Source organism: Urtica dioica, chromosome 1 (genome assembly GCF_054948205.1).
Source record: "Urtica dioica subsp. dioica isolate 48M chromosome 1, U.dioica_male_clone48M_v1_H2, whole genome shotgun sequence".
In the NCBI taxonomy this organism is placed as follows: Eukaryota; Viridiplantae; Streptophyta; class Magnoliopsida; order Rosales; family Urticaceae; genus Urtica; species Urtica dioica.
In genome coordinates, this window is record NC_142756.1 from 60169272 (window position 1) to 60194897 (window position 25626).

The 25626-nt window shown below is 36.9% G+C and overlaps 1 protein-coding gene across 1 annotated transcript; it reads left to right on the top strand.

Moving 5' to 3' along the window:
- Positions 1 to 17520: 17520 nt before the first annotated feature.
- LOC149408326 (uncharacterized) lies at positions 17521 to 19262 on the top strand. The gene is made up of 4 exons (XM_089628816.1): positions 17521 to 17695; positions 17886 to 18002; positions 18615 to 18667; positions 18795 to 19262. Exons 1-4 carry the CDS (start codon positions 17593 to 17595, stop codon positions 18945 to 18947), a joined length of 426 nt encoding a protein of 141 aa, XP_089484942.1. The 5' UTR covers positions 17521 to 17592; the 3' UTR covers positions 18948 to 19262.
- The last annotated feature ends 6364 nt before the right edge of the window (positions 19263 to 25626 follow it).

The following is a 25626-nucleotide window of genomic DNA, read 5'->3' on the forward strand; positions in this document are numbered from 1 at the left end:
GAAGCGATATCAGAGGCGAAATGTCGCTTCTAAATTATTGGAATACACCTCCATGTTTAATTATGTATTCCTTCTTACTCAAAATCTTGAAGCAAAAAAATTCTTCCCTGGTTGCGGCAGATCTCTATAGCCAGCGTTAACAGAGGAGAGTCATAAGTCTCTGTAAACCGTGTAAGGTCTGATGGCTTCTGTTGTGAGCGAATTAAAGGAAGAAGACGACGGGGAAGAGTCTTAGGAGAAATCGAAAGCATACGAGTTTTGGTATTGTGAGGATCGTCTTCCTCTCCGAGGACTGACCTATCCAAGATTCTTTCATGTTGTCTCATTATGTACGCCATTATTGTTCAGGTAATAACCCTAAAATTAATACACATTCTTGTGGATTTCTTTTCCTATCTGTTTTTGCTCTTGTTCTTCATTCATCTTCTAATTGTAGTGTCAAGGGCATACTAATTTAAACAGGGTAAATGATGAGCTTTTTGAACAAAAAAATTTAAAACTTCTTTTTAAAAAACGAAAAAAAAAATTAAAACTGGAGAGTTTTGATAAGTAAAAGTTAAAAATTGACTAGTGCGATAGTATCCCAATTTTTATGGGCATAAACATAACAGTCCTTTATGTATTATGATCTATATGACCATAAATATTACATGCTAACACCATCTCCAATGGTGATGCATTTTACATCAATATTTAGAGATTTTACTCTGATTATGATCTATAATTTGATGCATTATCTATATTTGTATCTTATTTTTCAATAGTGGTGATCCAAATATAGATCACCACTATTCATAGATGTATAAACTTTTTTTAATACTAAAACTTTTAATAATTCTATTATTGACCATATTTGAATTTGTAGTTACAATTTTGTCCCTAATGTATATATTATAATAAAACTGTTTAAAATATATATCCTAAAATACTTCAATTTAAATACAACTAATACATTAACAAAAAAAATACTACAATTAATCCACAATACTACATAGATAATTGAAATAAATATAACATAGGCATTAAAAAAATGTAGTGATTTGGTTTATGTACTTTCTTATCAATTAATAAATTGGCATGTTTGATGTAATAGATCCAAATTTTATTTCATGTGTTTTTATACATAAAATTAAATCACATATACAAATTTGGTGATATGAAAAGAATATTTTGGGCAAATTTGTTAAATATAAAAGTATTATTCAAGTGAGAAAGAATACACCCAGAATATTCTTTAAAGAGAAATAAAATAGAGATGGATTGGAGTGAAAAACACTGTTAACTGATGCAAAGATGCATTTTAGATCAAAATTTTGCATCATGATTGGAGATGCTCTTAGGGAGGAAAATACCTTTCATGAATATTTACACTTAAACGTCCATGTTTGTTGAAGAACTTAACTCTCACCTGAAAATGAAGGTGAAGGGACGTGGTGGTGGCTATAGAGAAAGATGGAAAAAAAAATGAAAAAGAGGGAAATAAATATAGGAGGAGGGCCCATATGTAATTGTACACTTTAGATTCAAATGAGGACTTCTAAATGTGTCATTTTAAAAAAAAAAGATAATAATCTTGAAGCATGCACTAATTTACTCTTACTCATGGCAAATTCTATAGAAAAAAAAAAGTCATCTTACTCTCTCAGTATATTATTTTTTGGAGGTTGTTATTAGTATTAGCTCACTATGAATCTTCTCAAAGATGAAATAAGAAGAATGAATAATGTAATAGTAAACTACTTCGTGGCTTGAGACAAATTTTTTACGTCCATTTTTTTTTTCTTCTTTTCATCGGCTTGAGAGGTAGGGAGGGAGGAGAGAGTGAGACAAATGAGAGAGAGAGTAAAATCCGCTTTACTTCAGGCAGTTTAGTGCTTACGCTTAACATCCGCAAATATCTTATAACACCAAAAAAAAAAGGTAAAAAAAAAAAATAAAGAATTAAAAATCAAACAATGATTACAAAACTATTTAAAAATAAAATTTTACCATTTAATCAATTTAGCTATATCAACAGGGGGCTTTTATTATTTCTTAATGGGTTGAAGAAGATCGCGATATACTACCAAACGTCGAGGCAAACGAGCATTCAATGTTCATTCGCATTGTCGGCATTCGATTTAGTTGTCCTATTTTACAGTGTTGTACGCTTTTCCATTTATTCATCAACTCATTTGGACAAATAAACTTCGTTGTTCTTGCTTTGGAGGAAAGAACAGCAAAACTGATTTCTTGATTACGGTTCACTTTGTCTAGCTTATATTTTAGAAAATTTCATTTGAATAATTATTAAGGAGGAAAAAAAGCACTATATTATTTAATATTAATATTAGAAAAATCATATGAAAAAAGCACATACCCGATGTAAATCATTATGCACTGTAAGTTTATTTCTTCATATTTCAATGACTCTGAAATATCTTCAAACGTCAATGGAATGTTAATCGCGGAAAGGCTTGGGCAAACTTGGACATTGATATAATTCGTTTGTGGTAACAACGCTTTGTTGGCATGTTGAGAAATCGATCTTGTATTGAATCTGTAAATTCATTAACAGTTACTTATAGACATTCACAAAAACAAAACATTATTTACAATAGAGGAAATTGAGGTATAAATACCTACTGTTTTCAATTTTATACTTTTATACGCTCATTCTTTTTTTTCTTTTCGACGGCATAAATACATACTGTCTTGTTTTAGTTGAACCTTAACTATCAAGCTATTAAATTTGGAGACAAAGACGTGTGACGGCCGCCGAAAAAAAAAGAGTATATAAGTGTATGAATATGAAAACATTAAGGAATTTATGCCGTAATTTTCTATACAAAAAAAAAATGGATCCATTTTAACAAAAACATCTGGGAATTTTCTTAAACCATAATGGGAAGTAGTATCACTTAAATTGATCTTTTTCATTGATGGATTGTTTGGATGAAAGTTAGAATCTGATTTTCCTTACTATACTATTACGTAAAATTTCAATTTAGAAAATATACTTCAATACATTATTAAGAAAATTCTCGAAATTTTTATTAAAACGTAGCCAAACTTATTTTCTTAGGAAATTGCGGCATAAATACCTAATATTTTTTTATTTTATATAGTTATATACTCTTCTTTTTTTTTTTTTTTTTTTTTTTTTTTTTTTTTTTGTGGTTGCCATGTGCCTTTCTGTCCAGAATTAACAACTTAGTAGTTATGGTTCAACTAAATCAATACATTAGGTATTTATGTCGCCGAAAAAAAAGAATGAGTATATAAGTATATAAAAATTAAAATATTAGGTATTTATGACGCCATTTTCTCTTAAGAATATCTAACCAATACTTAGTTGCAAGAAAACAATAACGTAAGAACATATAAAAACGCATTAACTCTAAACAAATGAAGAAGTAAAATTGATTGATGATAATTAATAATTGTAAATAATCGTTAATATGCATTCCAAACACAAAAATGCAGAAAAATGAAGAACAAATACATAAACAAATTTGATTGATAACAATTATATATAAGTTGTAAATAGTCGATAATATAAACTGAAATTCTGATTAGTCGCAACGACAAGATGTCGCACACAATGTGTTGACAATGTGTCCGACAACTTGCTTGAACACAGATATGGATAAACAACAAAACAGTGCAGAGAATAAAGTACACACGATATGGTTACCCAGTTCGGTGAAACACACCTACATCTGGGGGCACGCTGCCAGTGGAAAGGATTTTCACTATCTTGTAGTCAATAGTACACACAAGGTTTATATCTGATTACAATCAACAAATCAATAAAACCTAGAGACTATTACTACCAGTGATCACCTAGACAGGGACTCCCCCTGAATTTGAGCTCCGTCTCAATTCCACCCTTCGAGCAACCTCCTGGCTCGGATGACCTCTAGTCTTCAGCAGATCGTGAACCTTCAATCACGAGAACACAAAACCCAAAACTCACAAACACTCAATCTTTGTGGAATAGTGTTTGGGGAATTACACCGCTCTTATCAAAACACAAAGCCTCCCAATCCGCCGGTCTTGCACGTCTAGGAGCTCTAGGTATTTTGATAAAGCGTCAAAGCTGCTAAGGGGGGAGCGCAGGGCTTTTATAGCAGCTGTACAATCCTGGAAGGTATCTCGGGTTTCCTTACCCAGCCTAAAGCGAATATCACAAAATAAAGACTCCATCAAGGCGAATATCGTGCAATGAAGATAGCAGCGAGGCAAATATCTTGCAATCAAGTCAGCAGCGAGGCAAATATCTTGCAATCAAGTCAGCAGCGAAGCAATATCTCATAATTAAGTCACCAGCGAGGTAATCTGTGAAAACTGGAAACTTGCCCGAATATACTGTCTGCACACAGGAGGAAGGATGTCGTACCAGAAGCTGAACCATGAAGACCGACATCTTTCCAAACAACTTGCACTAAAAAATAAAGCCAACATATAACGTATCAACAATCTCCCCCTTTGGCTATTTTTTAGGCAAGCACTTCCAGGAACATTTTTTCATACAAGTGTCATGACCAGAGAAGATAGTCAAAATAAATGACCTCATGACGCCTCTCCCCCTGATTGCCTCAAAACAATACCAAAGGCAAGGATCGACCAACACAGAGGGAGGAATATAACAGGCTGATCAAGGAGATGAGAACCAAAAACGACCAGCAGATAGAAACCACAAACAACATAGTCTGAATACACATACCGATGAGGAGAGCAGAGGCTAATCACCAAGAGAAGCCAAGGAGTGTATCAACCAGAGCAACAACAACTAAAAGAGACCAAAAACAGAGAGACTCTAGAAAGTAGGAGTCCCGCCAGAACCTTCATTATCGTCATCTTCACATCTTCTTCCTCATCCTCATCTTCAACTTTATTCTCTTTATCTTTTGGAGCAGGCTGAACAGTCTGTGCCGGCTGTGAGGTAGAAGCACCATTAGTACCAGAAAGAGAGGTCATCACCTTAATAAGAACCTCACAAGCAGCTTTCCGAGGAGAAGAAGTCTTAGAAAACTTCTTTGAGAGCAGAGACTTTCTGAATAAGAGTCTTGAGGAAGTCACTCTGCACAATCTCGAAAAAAAACAGCAACCTTCAAAGATTCACCGACGGCGACAACAGTAGCGACAAAAGACCTCCACTCCCTAAAAGTCGTCCAGGGTGTCAGTGACTTCTTTCTCAACATTCCTTTGTCTCAACTTCTTCTAGTTCAAAAATCCTTCTTCACAGGCTCGCTTTTCTTCTTCTTCTTCTTCTTCTTCTTCTTCTTCATCTTCATTTTCAGAAGACCTGCTGAAGCTTACTTCCCCAGTAATGTCAATGATCGAGAGAGAGGCTTTCTTGAGCGTTACACTTCTTGCGGCGGAGAGTGATGGATTCTCATGAGGAATTGACCCAGTAATCGCACCTCCGGCCTGACCATCGGCGCGTTTATTGGATCGCAAACCTCGAACCCGGACACCGTGTCTATAACTCTCCAGCCCAGGCCCCTTTGATTTAGCATCTTTTGCCTTCATTGCGGTCTTTTCTTTCTTGGGAGGAAATGTAGTGCTGATCCCACTTCTAGTTCCAACCATTTTGAAAGGAATTTGAACAAAACTGTCACACAAGAAACCGTCGAAAGGGGTGAAAACGCAAAAAGTGTGAAAGAGGGGCGAAGAACAAAGCGAGAAACTAAGAAAAAGGCAATAGATCACTTCCCATCTTTTCTCGAAAAAGTAGCCATCTGCATGTAGGAGAGCATGGCAAGGAGTAATATGACGTTGTAGCAGGGAATGTGCCATGGTCCGTCTCAGGCTCAAGAGAAAAACAAGTGGCATTTTAGCCCGGCAAAACAGTCGAATGGACCAACCAGAAAAATGGGCCCATGAGAAAACTATCATGAAGCATACGCGAACATATAGCAGAGAGGAACCAGCTCTAACAACTTCTTCTGCTATCTCCACAGATGAAACACAAGGAGGAACACTTACTACCTCAGTTTTCACGAAAGATGCAAGGACATCTTGTGCGACATCCTTGAATCCACACAAGAGGAGCGTCACTTGGAGAAACTGAACGTTGTTCATTGGAGGGAACATCTTCATCGTATAGATCAACAGACGATGCCTGGAAGAGACAGACCCAATGACATCTTGGATTGACAAAACATCCTTCCTTGGAGCAATCATCACACCCTTCTTCTTGGCAATGATATTTTCTCTTGTAGGGAGAGTCTTCTTAGGTTGAGCACCTCCGGCCTGACCATCGGCACTCTTCCTAGAGGACATCCCCTTAACACGAACACCACGTTGGGTGATCTGAAACTCTATGGCTTCCTTAACGACAATTTTCTTTTTCTCAATGGTAGTTCTCTTCCCGCTTCTTGTTCCAACCACTCTAACAAAATTTGCAAGATAACTTCCACAAAATAACATGAAGCAAAGAGTGGTTACACTAACCAGAGAATCGTCAATAGCAAGAGCTGAGAACCAGAGAAGTCCAAAACATCGTCGTGAGATAAACTGAGCCAAGAGATTAGTCAAGCTCAAAAAATATGGCTGCATATACAACATGACATCAAGGCAAAGAGAGACAGAGTTTTCCCGATCAACCAAAGGAGAGCAACTGGGCCAGAGCAAGTACGAAGCCCAAACTATGAACCAAAATGGCATAAGAGCCCTGTACGCGCGTCGAATGAGCCAACCAGATAAATGGGCCCATGAATAAAAAGGGAATAAATTCCAATAGTAAACATCCACATAAAACACCATATCATAATCAAAGACCCTCAAAAGACAATACTGGCCTAGACCCAGTAATTGCTATTGAACAATAACACACGGTTCCAAAGAGGACCGAAGATCTTCAAAACTATCATCATCCAAAACCTTAGCAAAAATGTCAGTTAGTTGAGTTTTAGAGATAATCATACCACTGATGTTGTTGCAGAACAATGTCTTGACATCTTGGCCGACATCATACTCAGCACTCATTTGTTTCAACCACAAGAGTAGAGTGTTGCTGCTACCAGCTGCAATATATTCAGACTCTGAAATGCTTTTTCTATCAACTGCACTTCCTGCCCAGTCAGTGTCACAGTACCCCACAAGAGTAGAAGTAGCATCACATGAATATAAGAGCCCAAAGTCAGCAGTTCCAGAGATGTACCTTACAGTGTGCTTAGCCCGAGAAAGATGGCTAACTTTAGGATTAGCTTGATACAGAGCACACATACCAACAAAGTAAGCAATATCTAGACGGCTGGTGATGAGATATGAAAGGCTTCCAATAAAACGTATCCCATCTTCAATCTCACCAATGACCTTTTCAACATGATGATTTCTCTGAATTACTGTAGAAGGAGCACATCTTTGAGGCACAGCTTCAGTCTCCTTGTCAGGGAACGACTTATCACGAGGAGAATCGTCTTTAGTTACAATGTCGACCACTTTGTCCCCAACATCTGTCCTGACATCTGTGCTACTAGATAGAACTTCATCCTCATCATCAGCACTTTCAAAATCATCATAAACGTCATTAACAACCCCATTTATAGACTCCATCATAAACTTGGTGCGTTTGATAAAGACACAATAAGCACAACTATTTCTGGAATACCCAAGAGAGATACCTTCATCACTTTTAGGATAGAGCTTACGACGAGGATCCCGATCAGCAAGGATGTAGCACACAGAGCCAAAGACATGGAAGTACACGTTCTTTCTCCCCCTCCATATCTCATACTGAGTTACAGTAGTGCCCGAACGAATGATAACTCTGTTATGAATATGGCAAACTGTGTTGAGTGCTTCAGCCCTTAAGAGTAGAGGAATGTCTTTGGCAAGCATCATCAATCGAGCCATTTCCTGAAGAGTCCGATTCTTTATTTCAACAACCTCATTTTGTTGTGGGACGATGGGGCCAGAAAATTCAGGAGCTATTCCTTCTATGCTTTCTTCTTTGTCTCTTTGCACTTGCCCTTTTCCACTGAGACTTCCAGTTTGCATAGGACCCATCAAGTCCATGTGTGGGAGCTCCAGAACACGTGAAGTGGTAAGATGTTGCGCCATCTTGTGCGACTTCTGAATCTGTTTTCCTATCTTAGCTTCATCTGCCTTGGACATGAGACACTTGGTGACTTGAGGGACTTTGACCGGGGACCACATGTAACAGTCGTCCGGAGTCCTGGTTCCTTTCATAAGCTCAACCTGTTCCTCTTTTATCACAACACACTCATCACGAGTAAAATCAACACGTAAGCTCAAGTCACAAAGTTGACTAATGCTAATAAGATTAGCAGTGAGGCCTTCAACCAACAAAGCCTCTGTTAAGCAAGACAAACCAGGATAATTAAGTTGGCCTTTTCCAATAATCTTTGCCTTCACTCCATCACCAAAAGTAACATGACAGTTAGAATAAGGTTTTATGTTGGATAAAAAGGTTTGGTCACCTGTCATGTGTCGAGAACAACCACTGTCAAAGTACCAATCGTTACCAGTGAAGACATGCTGAGAGGTGTAAGCAAAGTTGGCGCGATATGACTCATTTTTCACTCTCCATTCTATACGAGATGAGGGAGACCGACTTGGTTGAGCTTGCCTATGGGATGATTGATGCCGATGAAGATTCCTCCCATATAGATGATAACAAAATGGCCGAATATGACCCCTACGTCCACAGTGATGGCAAACCCAACGAGGTCTGTTGACAATAGACCTGATTGGTCTATAAGGAGGTTGCTGATGCTGATTCTGGAACTTGTCACGACCAGATGTCTGAGACATATTTCGCGGCATCTGGGCAGCAGACTTTTGAGGAACAAAAGTAGTCTGAGACGTGGAAGCACTGTGAGTATACCCAAGCCCCTTCATGTTCTTTGCAGGCTTTCCAACTGTGAGAATTTTATCCAGGCTGTCGGTGCCGGAGTTCAGCATCCTGACTGATTTAGTCATCTGATCCAGCTCTCCATTCAGCCGACTGACTTCCTTCTTTAGATCCACAATCGTCTCTAGTAGCCTTGCCTTGTCTTCAGTCAGAGTGAGAATAAGAGCACTCTGTTTGTCGAGAATCTGAGACTCCTCAACCCATTTGGTGTGCAAGGTATTGTATGCGTCATTCATGGCATCGACAGATAGTTCTTCATCTAGAACAATTTTCTGAGAGCATTTACCAAATTTATCAGTAGACTCATGAGCAGTAAAGGCCACAAAATTACTTATCTTATCAGAGTCGCTATCTTCATCCGAAAAGGTAGCGTTGTACCCCTTTTTCCTGTTTCTTGAGGAAGTTAGGACACTCCTTTTGAATATGTCCGAAACCTTCACATTCGTGGCACTGAATGCTTTTGCCTTTGCCAGATCGTTCACCGCTATCACTGTTCCTGTGAGGGTTGGCATCCTTCTAGAATCTTTGTTGAAACTTGTCCTTAACATCTTGTGAGACATTTTTTCCATTCATCTGGTTGAATCTCTTCATGACCCTGCTATAATTTCTTGCAAGCATAGCTATAGTATCGTCAATGTCACTATCAGAATCTGAGAATACCTGATCCTTTTGTTTATGAATAGAGCCTTTTAGGGCCACCCCTTTGTGTTTCTTCTCTGTCTTGGGCAGGGAGAGCTCAAATTTCATGAGAGACCCCATAAGTTCATCAAACTTCAAGGTTTTGAGGTCATGGACTTCTTCAATAGCCGTGATCTTCATTTTGAATCTGGGACTCAAAGCTCTCAGAGTTTTCCGAACAAGATCTTCGTCGGTCATGGGTTTCCCAAGAGAGTAGGATTCATTGGCAAGGTCTCGGATGCGAATGTTGAATTCAGCAACAGATTCATCCTCAAGCATAGTAAGAGCTTCAAAATTGGTTGTGAGGTATTGAAGCTTCTGCTCACGGACCTTTGTGGTACCCTCATACGCAACAACAAGGATTTCCCAGACCTCTTTGGCAATAGTGCATGTATTTATCAACCTGAAAACATTTGTATCGACCCCATTAAATATAGCATTTAGAGCACGAGAGTTACCAAGAGCCGCCTCTTCTTCAGCAGGAGTCCAGTCTTTTTCGGGTTTTGCACCAATAGGGGCTCCTTTGTCATCAGCCTGAACAGGAGCTTCCCACCCGTGTATCACTGCTTTCCAGGTTCTGCTATCAAGGGACTTCATGAAGGCAGTCATGCGTGCCTTCCAATAACCATAGTTGGTTCCGTCGAGTACTGGAGGGCGATTGACAGAACCTCCCTCTCGGGAACTATCCATATTAGGCAATCAGAAAAAAATCCAGGAAACCACCTAAGGGATCAAGGTGCCTGCTCTGATACCAATTGAAATTCTGATTAGTCGCAAAGACAAGATGTCGCACACAATGTGTTGACAATGTGTCCGACAACTTGCTTGAACACAGATATGGATAAACAACAAAACAGTGCAGAGAATAAAGTACACACGATATGGTTACCCAGTTCGGTGAAACACACCTACATCTGGGGGCACGCTGCCAGTGGAAATGATTTTCACTATCTTGTAGTCAATAGTACACACAAGGTTTATATCTGATTACAATCAACAAATCAATAAAACCTAGAGACTATTACTACCAGTGATCACCTAGACAGGGACTCCCCCTGAATTTGAGCTCCGTCTCAATTCCACCCTTCGAGCAACCTCCTGGCTCGGATGACCTCTAGTCTTCAGCAGATCGTGAACCTTCAATCACGAGAACACAAAACCCAAAACTCACAAACACTCAATCTTTGTGGAATAGTGTTTGGGGAATTACACCGCTCTTATCAAAACACAAAGCCTCCCAATCCGCCGGTCTTGCACGTCTAGGAGCTCTAGGTATTTTGATAAAGCGTCAAAGCTGCTAAGGGGGGAGCGCAGGGCTTTTATAGCAGCTGTACAATCCTGGAAGGTATCTCGGGTTTCCTTACCCAGCCTAAAGCGAATATCACAAAATAAAGACTCCATCAAGGCGAATATCGTGCAATGAAGATAGCAGCGAGGCAAATATCTTGCAATCAAGTCAGCAGCGAGGCAAATATCTTGCAATCAAGTCAGCAGCGAAGCAATATCTCATAATTAAGTCACCAGCGAGGTAATCTGTGAAAACTGGAAACTTGCCCGAATATACTGTCTGCACACAGGAGGAAGGATGTCGTACCAGAAGCTGAACCATGAAGACCGACATCTTTCCAAACAACTTGCACTAAAAAATAAAGTCAACATATAACGAATCAACATAAACAATTAATGTGATCATATTCTTCATTTCTCGCCCTCACCGCCTATCTCTAGGTGCTAATTAAACATCTCACCTACACCGAATCTCTGTCACACACCACGCCGTGATTAACTCCAGCCTTCTTTGCCTCATGCGACGACCGAGGAGCGCCAATCTCTTCAGTGTGCCGACGAGTTCCACCACGACATGGTTCGCTCCGCCATGCCCAACCACCACATTTGCCACTATATCTCCGACACGCCCACCACATCACGACCATAGAATAGGTCTGATAAACAGACTACGAAACCAAGAAAAACATCATATCTCAAAAATTGATCAAGATGAGAGAGAGAGAGAGAGAGAGAGAGAGAGAGAGAGAGAGAGAGAGAGAGAGAGAGAGAGAGATTTCAAATACGAACATGTGTCGAATATGAAACATCTTCTGATAACTACTTCATATTAAAAATCCTATTTAAAAGAAAAACAAATCATATATGAATAAAGGGTGTAAAAAATAAGGCTAGTAATGTAATTTTGAAACGCGCAAAATAATGTCACATCGCGAAATGATTATTTTGCTTAAAACATTGAAATGTTGGCTATTTAACGATTAATAAGTTTTATGTGATTTAGTTACTTATAAACAACAACAAAATTTCATAAATAAAAATTAGATAATTGACTTCTTAAATAACATAAGCTTCACTAAGATATATAAATGTTTGAGTTTATGGCTAGTCTCGTCTGTAAACCCCCATATTTACTTCCTTTCTTTTTTCTTTTCTTCGAAAGGTGAATATGAACTAAATTAACCCTCTTGAATTAAAAAAAATAAATAAGCTGTATTTACGAAGAGTTCAAACACACGAATAGAATCGAAGAGTGAAGTTTTGAACAATAAAAAAAAATTATTTTGGCTTGGAACTAACCATAAAAAAAAACTAAGAGGTAAAAACATTTTATGCAACCGCTTCCCCTTTCCCCTAAGACACAAATGGATTAGACTAATTTTGAATTATGAGTCTTAGCCATAAAAAAGATCTCGTTCTTGGAAGAGGTGTTTCTCTTTTTTCTCCTACGGGGTCGTCATTCAGACCTCAGAATCATCGGCATTCCCACCACTACAAGCCTGTCTTGGTCGTTTACACCAACATCAGTTCACTGCATCTCCAATGAAGGGTTCTTTTATGTTTTATTTTTCACTTATATATTTTAAATTTGACTTTTGTATCATCGAAATCTTTGATCAATATGGTTATTCCCATTCTTTAGATCTGAGCCTTAGATCTAAGATATTATTATTAATTTTTTTTTTGCGTGGATCTGAGTTAGACAAGGTACCCTAGAACGTCATCGACGACAAGTGGGGGTATGTGTTACTTGAAAAGACTGATAACTCGTTATTCTTATTGTATTATTATGATTGTGTTTGTTATTCACTTTTCATCTTTTTTTAAGAGTTTTGAATTTTCAGTTGATCTTAATTTTTTAATTCAAGGTTTTATTTTTATTAATATATTCTTGTGCGCAGCTTTTATAAAGGATATTAAATCATTTTTCGACACTTTATTATTCATCAAATCTCTCTAAAACTTGACATATCAAACCCTCCTTTTTATAAGAGTTTATTAATTTTTTTAAAACTAAAAAATAGAACTAAAAACTGAATTATCTCCTTTTATACCCCGCATTATGTTTATAATAATAAATAAAATAAAATGGAACAACATTTTTGCTGGCTTGCACTTGGCCTTCCATTTCTTCTTCGTTGAGGACTTAGCAAGAAGGAGAGAATTCTAGGGTTTTGAGCAAGAAAAATCACACAGCGAGCTTTTGATTAGCAAGGGGGAGAGATTAATTGAGCTAGTCAACCAGATTCAAAGAGCGGTGCTCAGCAACTATGGTGGCGACAACAACAATGATTTCTCTTCTCTTTGGTAACCCGATGCGATAACTTCTTTAGAAAATGGGCACTTTAATTTTCAATTTTGAAAAAAAATCAATAATCTTATAAAAAAAAGGAAGGTTTGGATATGTAAACGCATTTTAAGATATGTATAATTGATATTAATAATAATAGTGATGGATACTTACGATATTTCTAAACATTGTAAAAATAAACATCATTTAGGAAAAATTATGGCAATAATACTCAATGTTTGGTCAAAATACTACTTATATACTACTTAGGGGAAATAGTGGATCCGTTACTACTCGGACCGTTAAGTTCAAACAGAAATTTGAACAACAAAGTATTTACATGTAACTAAATTTGAAACTTTGAATATTTTTGAAACAAAAATGAGTATATAAATAATGTTTTATCTAAATATTGGGTATTTTGTCACCATTTCTCATTTTAATTATAAACACAAAGAAAGACATAATATAACCTTCCGAAAACTTCAGCTACGTATAAAGTTGGTGTCGGTTATTTTTTTAGGCAAAATACTACTAGCATAAAATATGATTTGAAGATTGTACCGACTAATTAATTGGTTAGCGCGAAAAAAAAAACACACACACACACACACATATACACGTATAGACACGTACACAGTTCTCAAGGAGAAACCACTAGCACATAGTTGGAGGTCACGCCCTCGTGTTCTAAACTATTTTATAATTCTTATAAAAAATGCTTATAATTTTTTTTTAATCTGTACTTAATAATCAATCGTGACCTTTGTTGAGAAATTCCAGGTCTAAATACACTTGTCAAAGCTCTGACGGCTCTTAATTTTATGACCTTGATGCTCGTACTCATGTTCTTCCTTTGGGAACTATGCCCTCATTCATTTGCGTGTAAACGTTCTTGAAAATTCTTCTATGAATCGCCCACTATATCAGTACTCTTATTCACTAATTAAAGAATCTTCTTCTTGTTTTCGTGGCTAATTATTACAGGTTATTTTGTATGAGAAATTGTTTCATTTGCCACAAATTTCATAACATTTTCTCACTTTCCATCAACAGAATAATTTTTCCCAAAATGACACCATCTATGTCAACAATGTTGACATCTATTTTTGCCCTTCACTATGAGATGTCAACAATGTTGATATAGATGTCAACAATGCTGACATCTCGGTGACATTTTACGAAAAATATGGGCCGTTTGGTTTAGTTTTCTAAACTCGTTTTCTGTTTTTAAATTCTGTTTTCTGATTCTAATTTTTAAATTTAAAAAACAGATTTAGAATTACGTTTCAGAATATTTTAAATATTGTTTGGTTATGTTTTCCATTCAATTGTATAGAGATAAAATAGAAAACAACTTTTCATTGTTTTCTGTTTTCTAAACAAATTTCAAAGAAAACAGAAACATGATTCTAAATCTGTTTTCTAAATTCATAACCAAATAGTTTTTCTAAAACTGTTTTCTAGAATTTAGAATCAGAAAACAGAAAACGGGAACAGAAAATATAACCAAACGGCCCCTTAGTCTTTTGGTGGAAAGTGAGAAAATGTTATGAAATTGGTAGCAAATGAGACAATTTCTCTATTTTTATTTGCAATTATTTTGTGAAACTCCCTTTCATGAAGAACAGCTAGGGACTTTATTAATAGCCTCAAGAAACGCTTGTGTTGATAGTAAAAAAAAAAAAAAGGAGCGCTTGTGTTGAATGATCACTAAATATAGGAGATTATGGAAATTTCCCAGTAAATTTAAAATGAAAGCTTTCCAATTTGAACATAGCATTTGAACTAGCGTGGTTGTTGGGCCGATCGTTCGTGAGCTAATCAATCCAGCCTTTTTTAGAAGTTTTGGGCCGGCGTTTTTCGGAAAAGAGTTGGACTGAACCGGGTTTCATGAAGGGTCTGACCCTACTTAGGTCCGGTTCGAGTCCAACCTTTTTTAAATAATATAATATTATATCTTTATTTCACATTTATGTTTTTATGTATAAAAAAATACTTTTGACACATAAATTTAATTTATATTAATGATATTAATGTTTTTTTTTATTAATATTTGTTGTTTGGATTAAAATTGTAATTTTTGAATTTTAAAAAATATTGTATATTATTTTTTCTTTATTATAATTTGAACTTTATGAGGTCCAGATTAGGCTATTTTCAAGCTCGGGCCCGAGTCCGACCCTCGACCACGAGAGTTGAGGACTGGCTCTTGATTTGAGCCTAAGGTCATACTTGTTAGGTCCGACTCAGTCCGGTCCTCCAATAAAAGAGTTTGGATCGGACTCGAGTCTCGTTTGAGCTTGAAGAAGAAGGATCGAGAATATAATAGCAAAACTCTCGACCCTTTTGATACCTTTAATTTGAACTAACAAATATGTAAATATTGTCGTATAATTATCCAAACTTAATTTTGTTTTTGCTACTTCTATCATCAAATTAATCTCTCTTCATGTTGAGATACTTCATATTTATTCAAGCATAATAGACTTAGGGTATCATGATAACTTTCCTATTATATATATTCATTACATAAAAAAAGCCAGGCAAACAAAAAAAAAATCCTAAAATTTAAACTATGCAGATGAGACAAACTGAAGATATGTTCCTATTACGCTCTATGCTCTAGGGTATCCAATGGAGGACAATTCAATGGATGTTTTAATTTTTCACACTGTTAACTAATTTTTTTTGGTAAACAATTAAAATTAATAGTTTACCAAAAAAAAAAAAAAAAAACTACCCTTGTTGAAAGGGAAGAAGTTAGGACCGAATCTCTGACGCAGACCGTTTATGTATGGATTGACTCTAACCACAATCACTATAACAGCTAATTATAAGAATATTCAACCTTGGTCAAGCTCTCAAAAGTATGATTTTCATAGTCTTTAATATTTTTATATTAGGTTACACGTTCGTACACAGTTCTTTCTTTTCTTTGGTCTTCTACAAAAAAGCTAAAATTTAGCACGCCTAAATACCTGTACAAATACAAAAACCATGTTATTCCTAGTGACGTGAATTCGTCGGAGTTCAAATTTGAGCGGATCGTCTATCGGGAGGTTCGGATATAGACGAAGCTTTCGTGCGGGGAAACCTTCGAATTAAAAATGGATCGATTGATGCTATGAAGGGTTGCGGAATACCCGTCGATAAATCGGACGAACGCCACAAGAATCTTGATAAGTTCTAGAGCTAAGAGAATACCTCTCAAATCACACAAACTCACTCAATGTTATATATATTTCAAGTTGCCCATACTAGAGTTTACACACACACACACACACACATATATATATATATATATATATATATATATATATATATATATATATATATATATATATATATATACCTCTAGACACAAACCTTACATATTCTAGATAATAACCTCTAGACACAAACCTTACATATTCTAATTCAATGGTTATAAAACCAAATGAATGAAAAAAAAACATAAGCACAAAATAAATAACCATAACCTCTAAGAAAATAAAAACCACCAAGTAATGAAAATTAAAAGCTAGAGGTTACAAAACAAGTAAAAAAAAAAAACATCCAAATTTGTTGATGAGTGCATTGGGCCTTTTTTCACATTGATTGATGCTTGAGATGTCCTCATCACTAGTCTTTTCTTTTCGTAGTCTTTTATGTGGTAACTTCGTAAAATACAAAAATATTTTTTATTTTGTACTCTTTATATTTAATACATTTCCAAGCTATATACAAAAACCATGTATTCTACGGAGAAAGGGTTTTGGGTTCAATTACCCTGCATGCAAGTCATCAATAGACAATAAATTTGAAATAAGATTCATAATATACAATCAGGCCATCTAGGGAGGTCAAACAATAATTTAGGCCTCCAATAAATAAATGCTTAAATCATGTAGAAAAAACCTAAATTTAAAATATTTTAGGCCTAAATTAATATACTTTTTATGCTCAAATATGTTAAATTCTAAATAAATATTAAAAAATATCTATAAAAACAAATTTGCTTTAGGCCTCAAAATCTTAGAGCGGGGGCTTGTGTACAATAACTGATTTGTATTACAAATATGTATCACTTTTTAATTATCTTTTTATTTTATACTTTTCAACTTATGAAAAGCCACGTTCAAACTCTTAAAGTGAACAATGTAGTACTATAGTACACAGATTTTGTTTGTATGCCTTTTTTCATGCTTGCTTAGGAGTACCAATTGCATGTTGATTATTATTATTTTAAATGAAATTTATTAATCTTTTAGTTCTCCAAAGTCTGTCTTGCAGAAAAACTCAATACAATTAATTAATCAGACGTACTTAACCCTAGGTTTGACTCTGGGTTTGAAAACACCCTATAAAATCCCACCCTATATGCCTCTCCAAAATCTCTCCTTCCTTTTCTCAACTTGTTAAGAACAATAAGATCACAAAAAAAAAAAAAAAGCCATATTCACCAAAGATCAATAATTACACAAAAACCATGGTTTACCACAGGCTCACAACAACAATAATGATCTTCTTCCTAGGGTTTCTCTTGGTCATGCATGGCTTGACTATGAGCTCTTCTGCTCAAGCTTACCCAGGTAATATCAATTAAGCTGTTTTTATTTTAATTATTTTACTTTCACCGTGACTCGAACCCTCCGAGCTAGCTACTCTTACCATTGGTCCATTGCGTTGTATGCTTAATCTCAATATATATAATAAGCTTTACTAATCAATAATACATTTAGAAATGAGCAAAATTATCAACCTCCGTATGTATATTCGCAGATGAGGATGGGCTTGCTGTAGTGATCAATGGAGGAAGGAAGGTTCTGATGGGACAGAGAGAGCTGAAATTAGAGAGTGTGAGAAGTGATATCGAAGAGATCAGCTTAAAGCTCTCAGGTGCAACATCTATTGATCATGGTCTCTTTGGAGGGAAAAAGAGGGATTTTAATGGAAAAACACCACTTGGAGATGATAAAACTATTAGTGACCATGGTCATAAGAAAGCGATGAGTGGCTTTGTGGCTTTCAGTGCTGATTATCGTGGCCCTAAACACCACAATCCCAAGCACAATTGATGGTTGTGGGACCCACAAAAAAAGTTTTATTAAGATCAAGTTTTCAAAGATATGATCTTAATTTTTTCCCCTTTAATTAGAAGTTTTTCCTTATGTATAATATATAAGTAGTAGGCCTTTTTTCTAGTAGTCTAGTTTGTTGATCAATATATCATGTAAACATATTCTATATATATAGATATATATATATATATATATAACTGTAAATGTAAATGGGAAAATTTAGATTTTCACGAAATCATATTGTCCTATATTTTAATGGAGAAACGTTGATTATTCTGTGTCCCTCTTTCCTTTGTTGATTATAATGATATATATATATATATATATATATATATATATATATATATATTGGGGAAAATAAAATAAAAAAAAGGGTTGAAATTAATAATATGATTCATTTTTCAGATTTTATTTGTCTGCCATTTTACAGGAACTGAATTGAAAGCTTCAAGTAATCCTCCCCAAGAAAGTTTGGACACTCAGGTCTCTCTCTCTCTCTCTCTCTCTCTCTCTCTCTCTCTCAACACCTAACATTGAAAGTACCACTGCTTGAAATATTATGAGAAACAGTGATCCTAATATATATAAATATATCTTGTACTATACACAGGAAGAGCTAGTAGAAAATGAGGATGATATAGGATTCAAAAGCAGTGATCGGAGGCTAATTGAAGAAGCGAAGGAGGTAGCGAGTCTGATGCACAAAGATTACCATGCTTTTCACCGTTATCCTCCTGTTCACAACAGCGAGCCCTCTAATTGACAATATAACATTATATTATTACACAAACTCCTTATATTATTACCCTACTCTGAGTTTCTATATATATCTCTAAGTGACTCACAATTTTGCCTCCATAGAACTCATATATAATGTTATAGACTTCATATATATACTTAGGGCTAGTAAGTATACAGATGATATATAGGATTTTAGAGTTACTCGTGTTACGTACTTTCGTTGGTTTTTATTGTATTTCGCTTTGTTAGTTTTGAGACACTTATAAAAGTTATAAGCGAGCTTGGTAAGTATATAAGAAAGGCCTTACACAGCTGGCTGGTCAATGTACAATATTATGTATGCTTTTGCAATTTTGCAATTATATCGAGTTTTACTTTTGCTCTTAATTACATAATATATATATATATATATATATATAAATATATATATAATGTGATTTAAATTTAAATACTTTATATATTTAACATAACACTGAAAACATGGGAAAAGAACTTTAAAAAAAGGAAAAGAAGGTAGTAATTGCGCCTTCTTTTGTAATATTACTTCTATGTTCTTTTTATATTTGCTTCTAATAATGCTCTACATTTACATATAATTTAATATTAAAAGAGGCATTGATTTAAAAACACATTTAAAATAGAGTATAAATGCTTATCGCTAAAAGACATGAGTCTTGTAAAAAGTCCAAAACTTTGCGCGTCATATTGATTCCTGAAATCTGGTTTTTTTATTTTTTATTTTTTTTATGATAGTAAGGTGTAGAGATTTATGATAAAATGTGAGAGATGTGGGTTTAGGGTGAGGGTAAAGGAGATGTGGTGTTCTTGATGTTATAGAGGAGGAAGATATGGTGTTCTTGAGGTGATGGGATAAGAAATAGATGATGTGGTGTTTTTAGAAATTGTATTTTATAAGAGAGATATGGATAAGAATGAATTTGTGTAGAGTTTTGGTGTAAAAATTGTGGTCGAATGAAATGAGCTTTTATAGAGTTTTTGGAGTGTTCTTGAATGGGTTGTGGGACTCATTTTGGGTGTAGTGTTGGAGCCAAAAAAAGTGGGTTGGAAACTATTTCGGGGCATTTTGGCTCGGATTTGCTCCGGCCGGCAAGTTGGTTGGGCCGGATGGAGGGTTGGCCGTGGCTCTTGGCCCGGCAAGTGAGTTGGCCGGGCTGGGTGAAGGATAGCCAAGGCCATGGCCCAACAGGTGAGTTGGCCGAGCTAGATGGAGGGTTGGTCGAGGATCCCTGCCCGGCATGTGAGTTGGCCGGGCCAATGTGGTTGGTCGGGTCAAGGGTCCAACTCGGCAGAATGGCCAGCCGGGTGGTTGGCCAGTGGCGGAATCAGAAATTGAATTCAAGGGGGGCACCAAAAAAAATTGAACAAAATTAAAGATACAAAATATATAATAAAATTATCCACGACGAGTTCTAAATTTATGAAAACATTGCATAATAACTTCATTATCAATGCAATAAAAAATTTCTTTCTCAATATAGATAACTAAGCTATCGTTCAACCACTGATCTCCAATACGATTGCGTAGCTTGATCTTTACGAGATGCATTTCATAAAACACTCTTTCAACCCTAGCAGTAGCAACAGGCAGAATCAATGCCAATTTTAATAATCGATAGACTAAATGATATACCTTATCTCTTCCCATTTCAACCATTTTTTTTTTTGCAAGATGACTAATCCCCTTCAAATCTCAAAACTCTAGACTTGAGCGCATATCAACAATATAGTTTTCAAGTTGATCATCAAGTGCCATGAGCTCAATTGTAGAAAAACCTTTTGGATAATAACCGGCAAGTTGAAATATTAGCTTTTGCTTCTCGAAAGCAATAAACAAATTATCGGGACACAAATACGCTACATAAAGAAGCAATGTAATATTTACCTCGTTGAAACAAGTGTTCTATTCTTGAAGTTGCATATTGTTGTCGACGAAAATCGGCAACGGTTCGACCCAAGGCCGGACCAAGTGGCCGCACCCAAGCCAAGTGTGTGAACTCGAAAGTCTCGAGCCGTCGTTCCTCTAGCCCGGAGGCATTCTCTGAGGAGAGAATGGGGTGAATAGGGGGTGACTGCGCTTATTGTGAGCTGCCTACGTACTCGAGTTGCGGGATCATGTCATGACGTAGTTCAATGCGTGTGTGTACGCTATTTGAGGTGCGGAGCCTGAAGGGTGTGCTCGACAGAGGAAACAAAGCGCGGAGAAGTCTTCGGCGATGTTTCGAGACTCTAGAATCGAGTGACCCGAGAGAGAATGTGTCACGCCCCGAGAAAATGGGGTGTGATTATTGAATAAAATTAAACACTAATAAACTTTACATAATTATCCCACGGTGCATACTCAGTTATTTACTTTACAAGTCCAAAGATAAAAGAAAGAAAACGAAAATAAAACAAACCTTCAACACTTGATAGTCTATCCAGCGAAACCTTCAAACTCTCGATCACACTTAACCCCGAGGTCTTCCTAACCCTTCTCCTTCTCACATCCTGATTATAAGAAAAATTTGAGGAAACTAGGGGTGAGCCAGATGCTTAGTAGGTGCTATAGTAATGGTTTGATTTTTAAAAAGATTTTCGAAAATACTACTTACTTTATAATAATAATAAATTCTTGTCACGTGTAAATCACCATACACGTACAAGTATACCTTGCAGAAATGTAAATTGCAGAAATGTAAATGACAGAAATTTAAATGTGTCTTTAGATACTTCTGAACGTGTACTATCTCCTGAGCTGCCTGCCAACTTAACCCGTGGCAGTCCTCTGATCAGAGCAAGGTGCACTCTCCGCACCGTATACATGTGTGTGTGAAACCGACTTATCCAGGATATACGAAACATTTCTTTCGTTAATACGGGATATATGTATAATATCGAAAATATTCTCAACTTCATTATCGGATATCCCGAGTTGAAGTTCCGCCATATTTTCTAAAAACGGTTCTAGGTTTTGTGGCACGTTCACAAACATTCTCATTTCGAAAATAATATATACTTGAGGCCAAACCATAACATCAGGAGAGAAGGGTTATAATAACCTACCTCGAGAATAAGCGTCTATGTTTCTCGTCCACGAGACGTTCGCTCGTCCTGTGAACCTGAACGTTCACTAATATCGAGAATCCAGACGTTCACTTACTCCGTGAACCCTTTAAACGACTTTCAATCTTGAGTCCTATCACGGTAAATCAAACTGATCCTGAATAAGAATTCTACGAGTAATTCACGATACTCAAACTTAAATGTACGATTTAAAAATCGTAAGATCCGAAGGCATATCTAATAATAAGAAATCCAAATTCTCAAAATAAAATCTAAACGATACGAGAACGTGTGAACTCGAACGAAAAATACGTTCAATCTCAAAATCCGAGAAATAATTCTAATAAGCAAATATCGTCCCTTTTTCTTTTCCGAATTCCAGAAGAAAGTATCCACTCTTTTTTTAACCTTAAACGTCATGAGTACAAGGTAATAATAATTAAATAACTCGTTAAATTTTTTAAACGGACGCTCCGCGAGTCTCCGAGCCAAAAACCAAAACGTTGGCCTTCGCTCGGTCTCGGCCTCGCCTCGTCGGCGCTCGCGCGATAGCTCCGTCATGTCTCGGGCCGCGTCCTCGTCGTCTCGAACCGCCGCTGTGGGCTCTGCGTAGCCCGTCCTAAGACGACCCTAGACCCTCGATAACAAAACTCGTAAACGAAGACAAACACGTTAACCGATATATCAACAAGTCATAAAAGAAATCCGAAACATCATGAACCGCAGAATTTATGTTCCTAAAATCCATAACAACCTTTCTCAAACATTACAACTCATATATCAGGATTTCAAAATTGAATCACACGGCCAGCTCATAACAAAACTCACGCCCAAGCTAAAAAAATTCACACGGTCAAACTTAATTTTCTAACACACGGCCAAGCTTAATTTCAACACCCAACGTTCAAAATCCAAACACAAACCAAACATATTCAATCCAAGAATCCTCGTAAACTCCAAAATTTCATTTCACACTCGATAACAACCACTCTCAATTATCAATTATTCATACTCTGAACTTCAAAACCAACACCATACGGTCAATATAAACTCACGGCCAAGACAAAATTTCACACGACCAACTGTACAACTCTCGGCCAAAACCAAAGAAAATTCCAATAAATGATTTCAATTTACAATCCGAGTATGCATTCCCTAGAGACTCTTAACCTAGAGCTCTGATGCCACCCTATCACACCCCACTTCTCCGGGGCGTGATAGAATGTGTGTTTTCTCTTTTGGAGATGAGGGAGATTCTCAGTAGAGAATTCTGGGCGTAGCCGTGTGCGTTGGAGATGATGGAGATTCTACGTAGAGAATCCCGGGCGCAGTCGTGCGTGAGAGATGATGGAGATTCTCAGTAGAGAATCCCGAGCGCAACCATGCGCGGGAGATTAAGCGCTCGATTAGAGAAACTGTGTGCAGAAAGTCTCTAGCAGCGTTTCAGAACTCTAAGAGTGAGTAATCTTGAGGAGGAATGAATATGTCTCTCTCCCTCACGGAGATAGGGTATTTATAGTGGATGTGGAGGCCTAGGAGGGCCTCTGGACGCACTTCCAAGAGTGCGTGGTGGAATTTGGCAAGCGCGGGACGCGAGAGCAGGCCGCATGCGCTTATGCGCTATTGCGCGCCGCGCCAGTCATGGGGCGCGGCGCGCTTTTTGGTCTGCACGCCGCGCCACTTGTTAGGCATGGCATGCCAAACTGTCGGGTGCACGCACTGATAAGTGCATAATTCTTGTTATTTTGTGATCATATCTTCACCACGTTATTCATCGTAATCACTTAAAATCACGTTTACAATTGAACATCTTATGACTTGAGTGTTTACATGTGTTTAGGTGAATCCGGGGGAGTTCGGAGCTAAAATGTCAATTTTTGGAGGCAAACGGATCAGCGCACTGAAGAGGAGCAAAGCAGTAGCTGTACCTAGGTACTAGACTGCTGTACCGCGGTACAGCACACGGGTACCGCGGTACAGTTCCGTTAAAAGCGCAATACGACTCAAGTAAAGCCCATTCGGACTTCGGGATTTTGACCTAAGAGGGGAGACTACGACTTTCAGAGCAAAAGAAAAGCCTCAAAGACTACGAAGAGAGAAGAGGACTTTCGGCGACAACTGGAGTACGGACGGTTTCCTCGTGGAAACCGTCCCGACTCCAAAAACTCGTTCTATTTTCTTTCTTTTTTCTATTGCTTGTATTGTTTTTTATTTAATTATGTCTAGTTAGGTTTTGAACGGTTTAGGGGAATTTCAATCCCAAAACATGAATTGAAGATCTTGGTGTAGACTTTGCTTTTTTACTTCTAGTATTGAAGTTGTTATTTATTTTCCAATCGTCAGTGTTCATAAATTGTTGTGTTTCTGTTTGGATTGATCACCTAGATAGGAATATTATTATTCATAGTCATACTTGCAATTTTAATCCGTAATTGTTAGGATTGCTAGTAATTAGTGGTGCGACTACGGGTACGGGTTTCGCAAGGATCTTGTGCACGTAGTGAAAAGAGTAACCGGAATTAATTGAATCACGCGTGTTGAATTTATATTGCTCCGTTCGTCTCGCTTTCTGAATTCATTGCTGTTGTTAGATTAAATCTAGGCGCGTGTTCATTAGGTTGTTTAACAATTAGGGCTCTTTATCGGCGCAACGTCATGATTAGCTAATATCAAAGGATTGCGGAGATTATAGGCCGCGTGTGTAAATTTTCTGTGGACGTTGATTTTATACGAGTTGTGCGAGCATTGTCGAACCAAGATTGAATAGGATTTTTGCGGGAACAAATGAAACCTTAACCGTGTCTTTTTACCATTTGGTTTTCTTTGTTAAATTTATAATTTCCAAAACCCCCCATGATTCTTTGTATTATAGTTATTTTTCTTGAAATTAGTTAGTCATTTAATTAATCTAGGTCCTTGTGGGTTCGACCCTTATTTGCTGCTATACTTGGTATTCAATTAAGGAATTTATTTGTGATCGCGGAATGACACGCATCAAATTTTGGCGCCGTTGCCGGGGACCTTTATTTAATTATTCGACTTTTTGGTTTCAGTTTTTATTTATTTATTTATTCCAGCTAACATTTTTTTTTCTTTCTTTCTTATCTCTTGGTTCGAGGTACAAATTTGAAATGTCACACTATGAGATCCTCGTCCGTTTTCGCCAACAAGATTCGGAGCCTTTGCATAACACTTGGTGGAGATTCAAAAATTTGCTTCGTCGACTTCCATATCACGGATTTTCAAGAGAGGACCAACTCGACATATTTCTTAATGGCTTGAATACACGAGCAAGGGCATGGGTTGAAAAGGGAAGCGGTAATATCTCTTTTTACCAACAATCTGTTGATCAAGCCTATTTTATGTTGGATAACATGGCAGAGTTTGATTATCATTGTTGGAATTGTTCAATGAACAATTACGGTTGGGAGAGTGATTCTAACATGACCGTGTTGGGATTCTACGACGCTCAACAACAACAAGACGCGCCATTGGAAGAGCTTGTAAGGACATTAGCGATCAACACACTCGAGTTCCAAGAAATCATATATGCCCAATTACAAAGCTTCGAAAATCACATGAGCTACTTGGCTACGTCTTTATGCCGATTAGAAGCTAATATCCCGGAGGTGCCACCG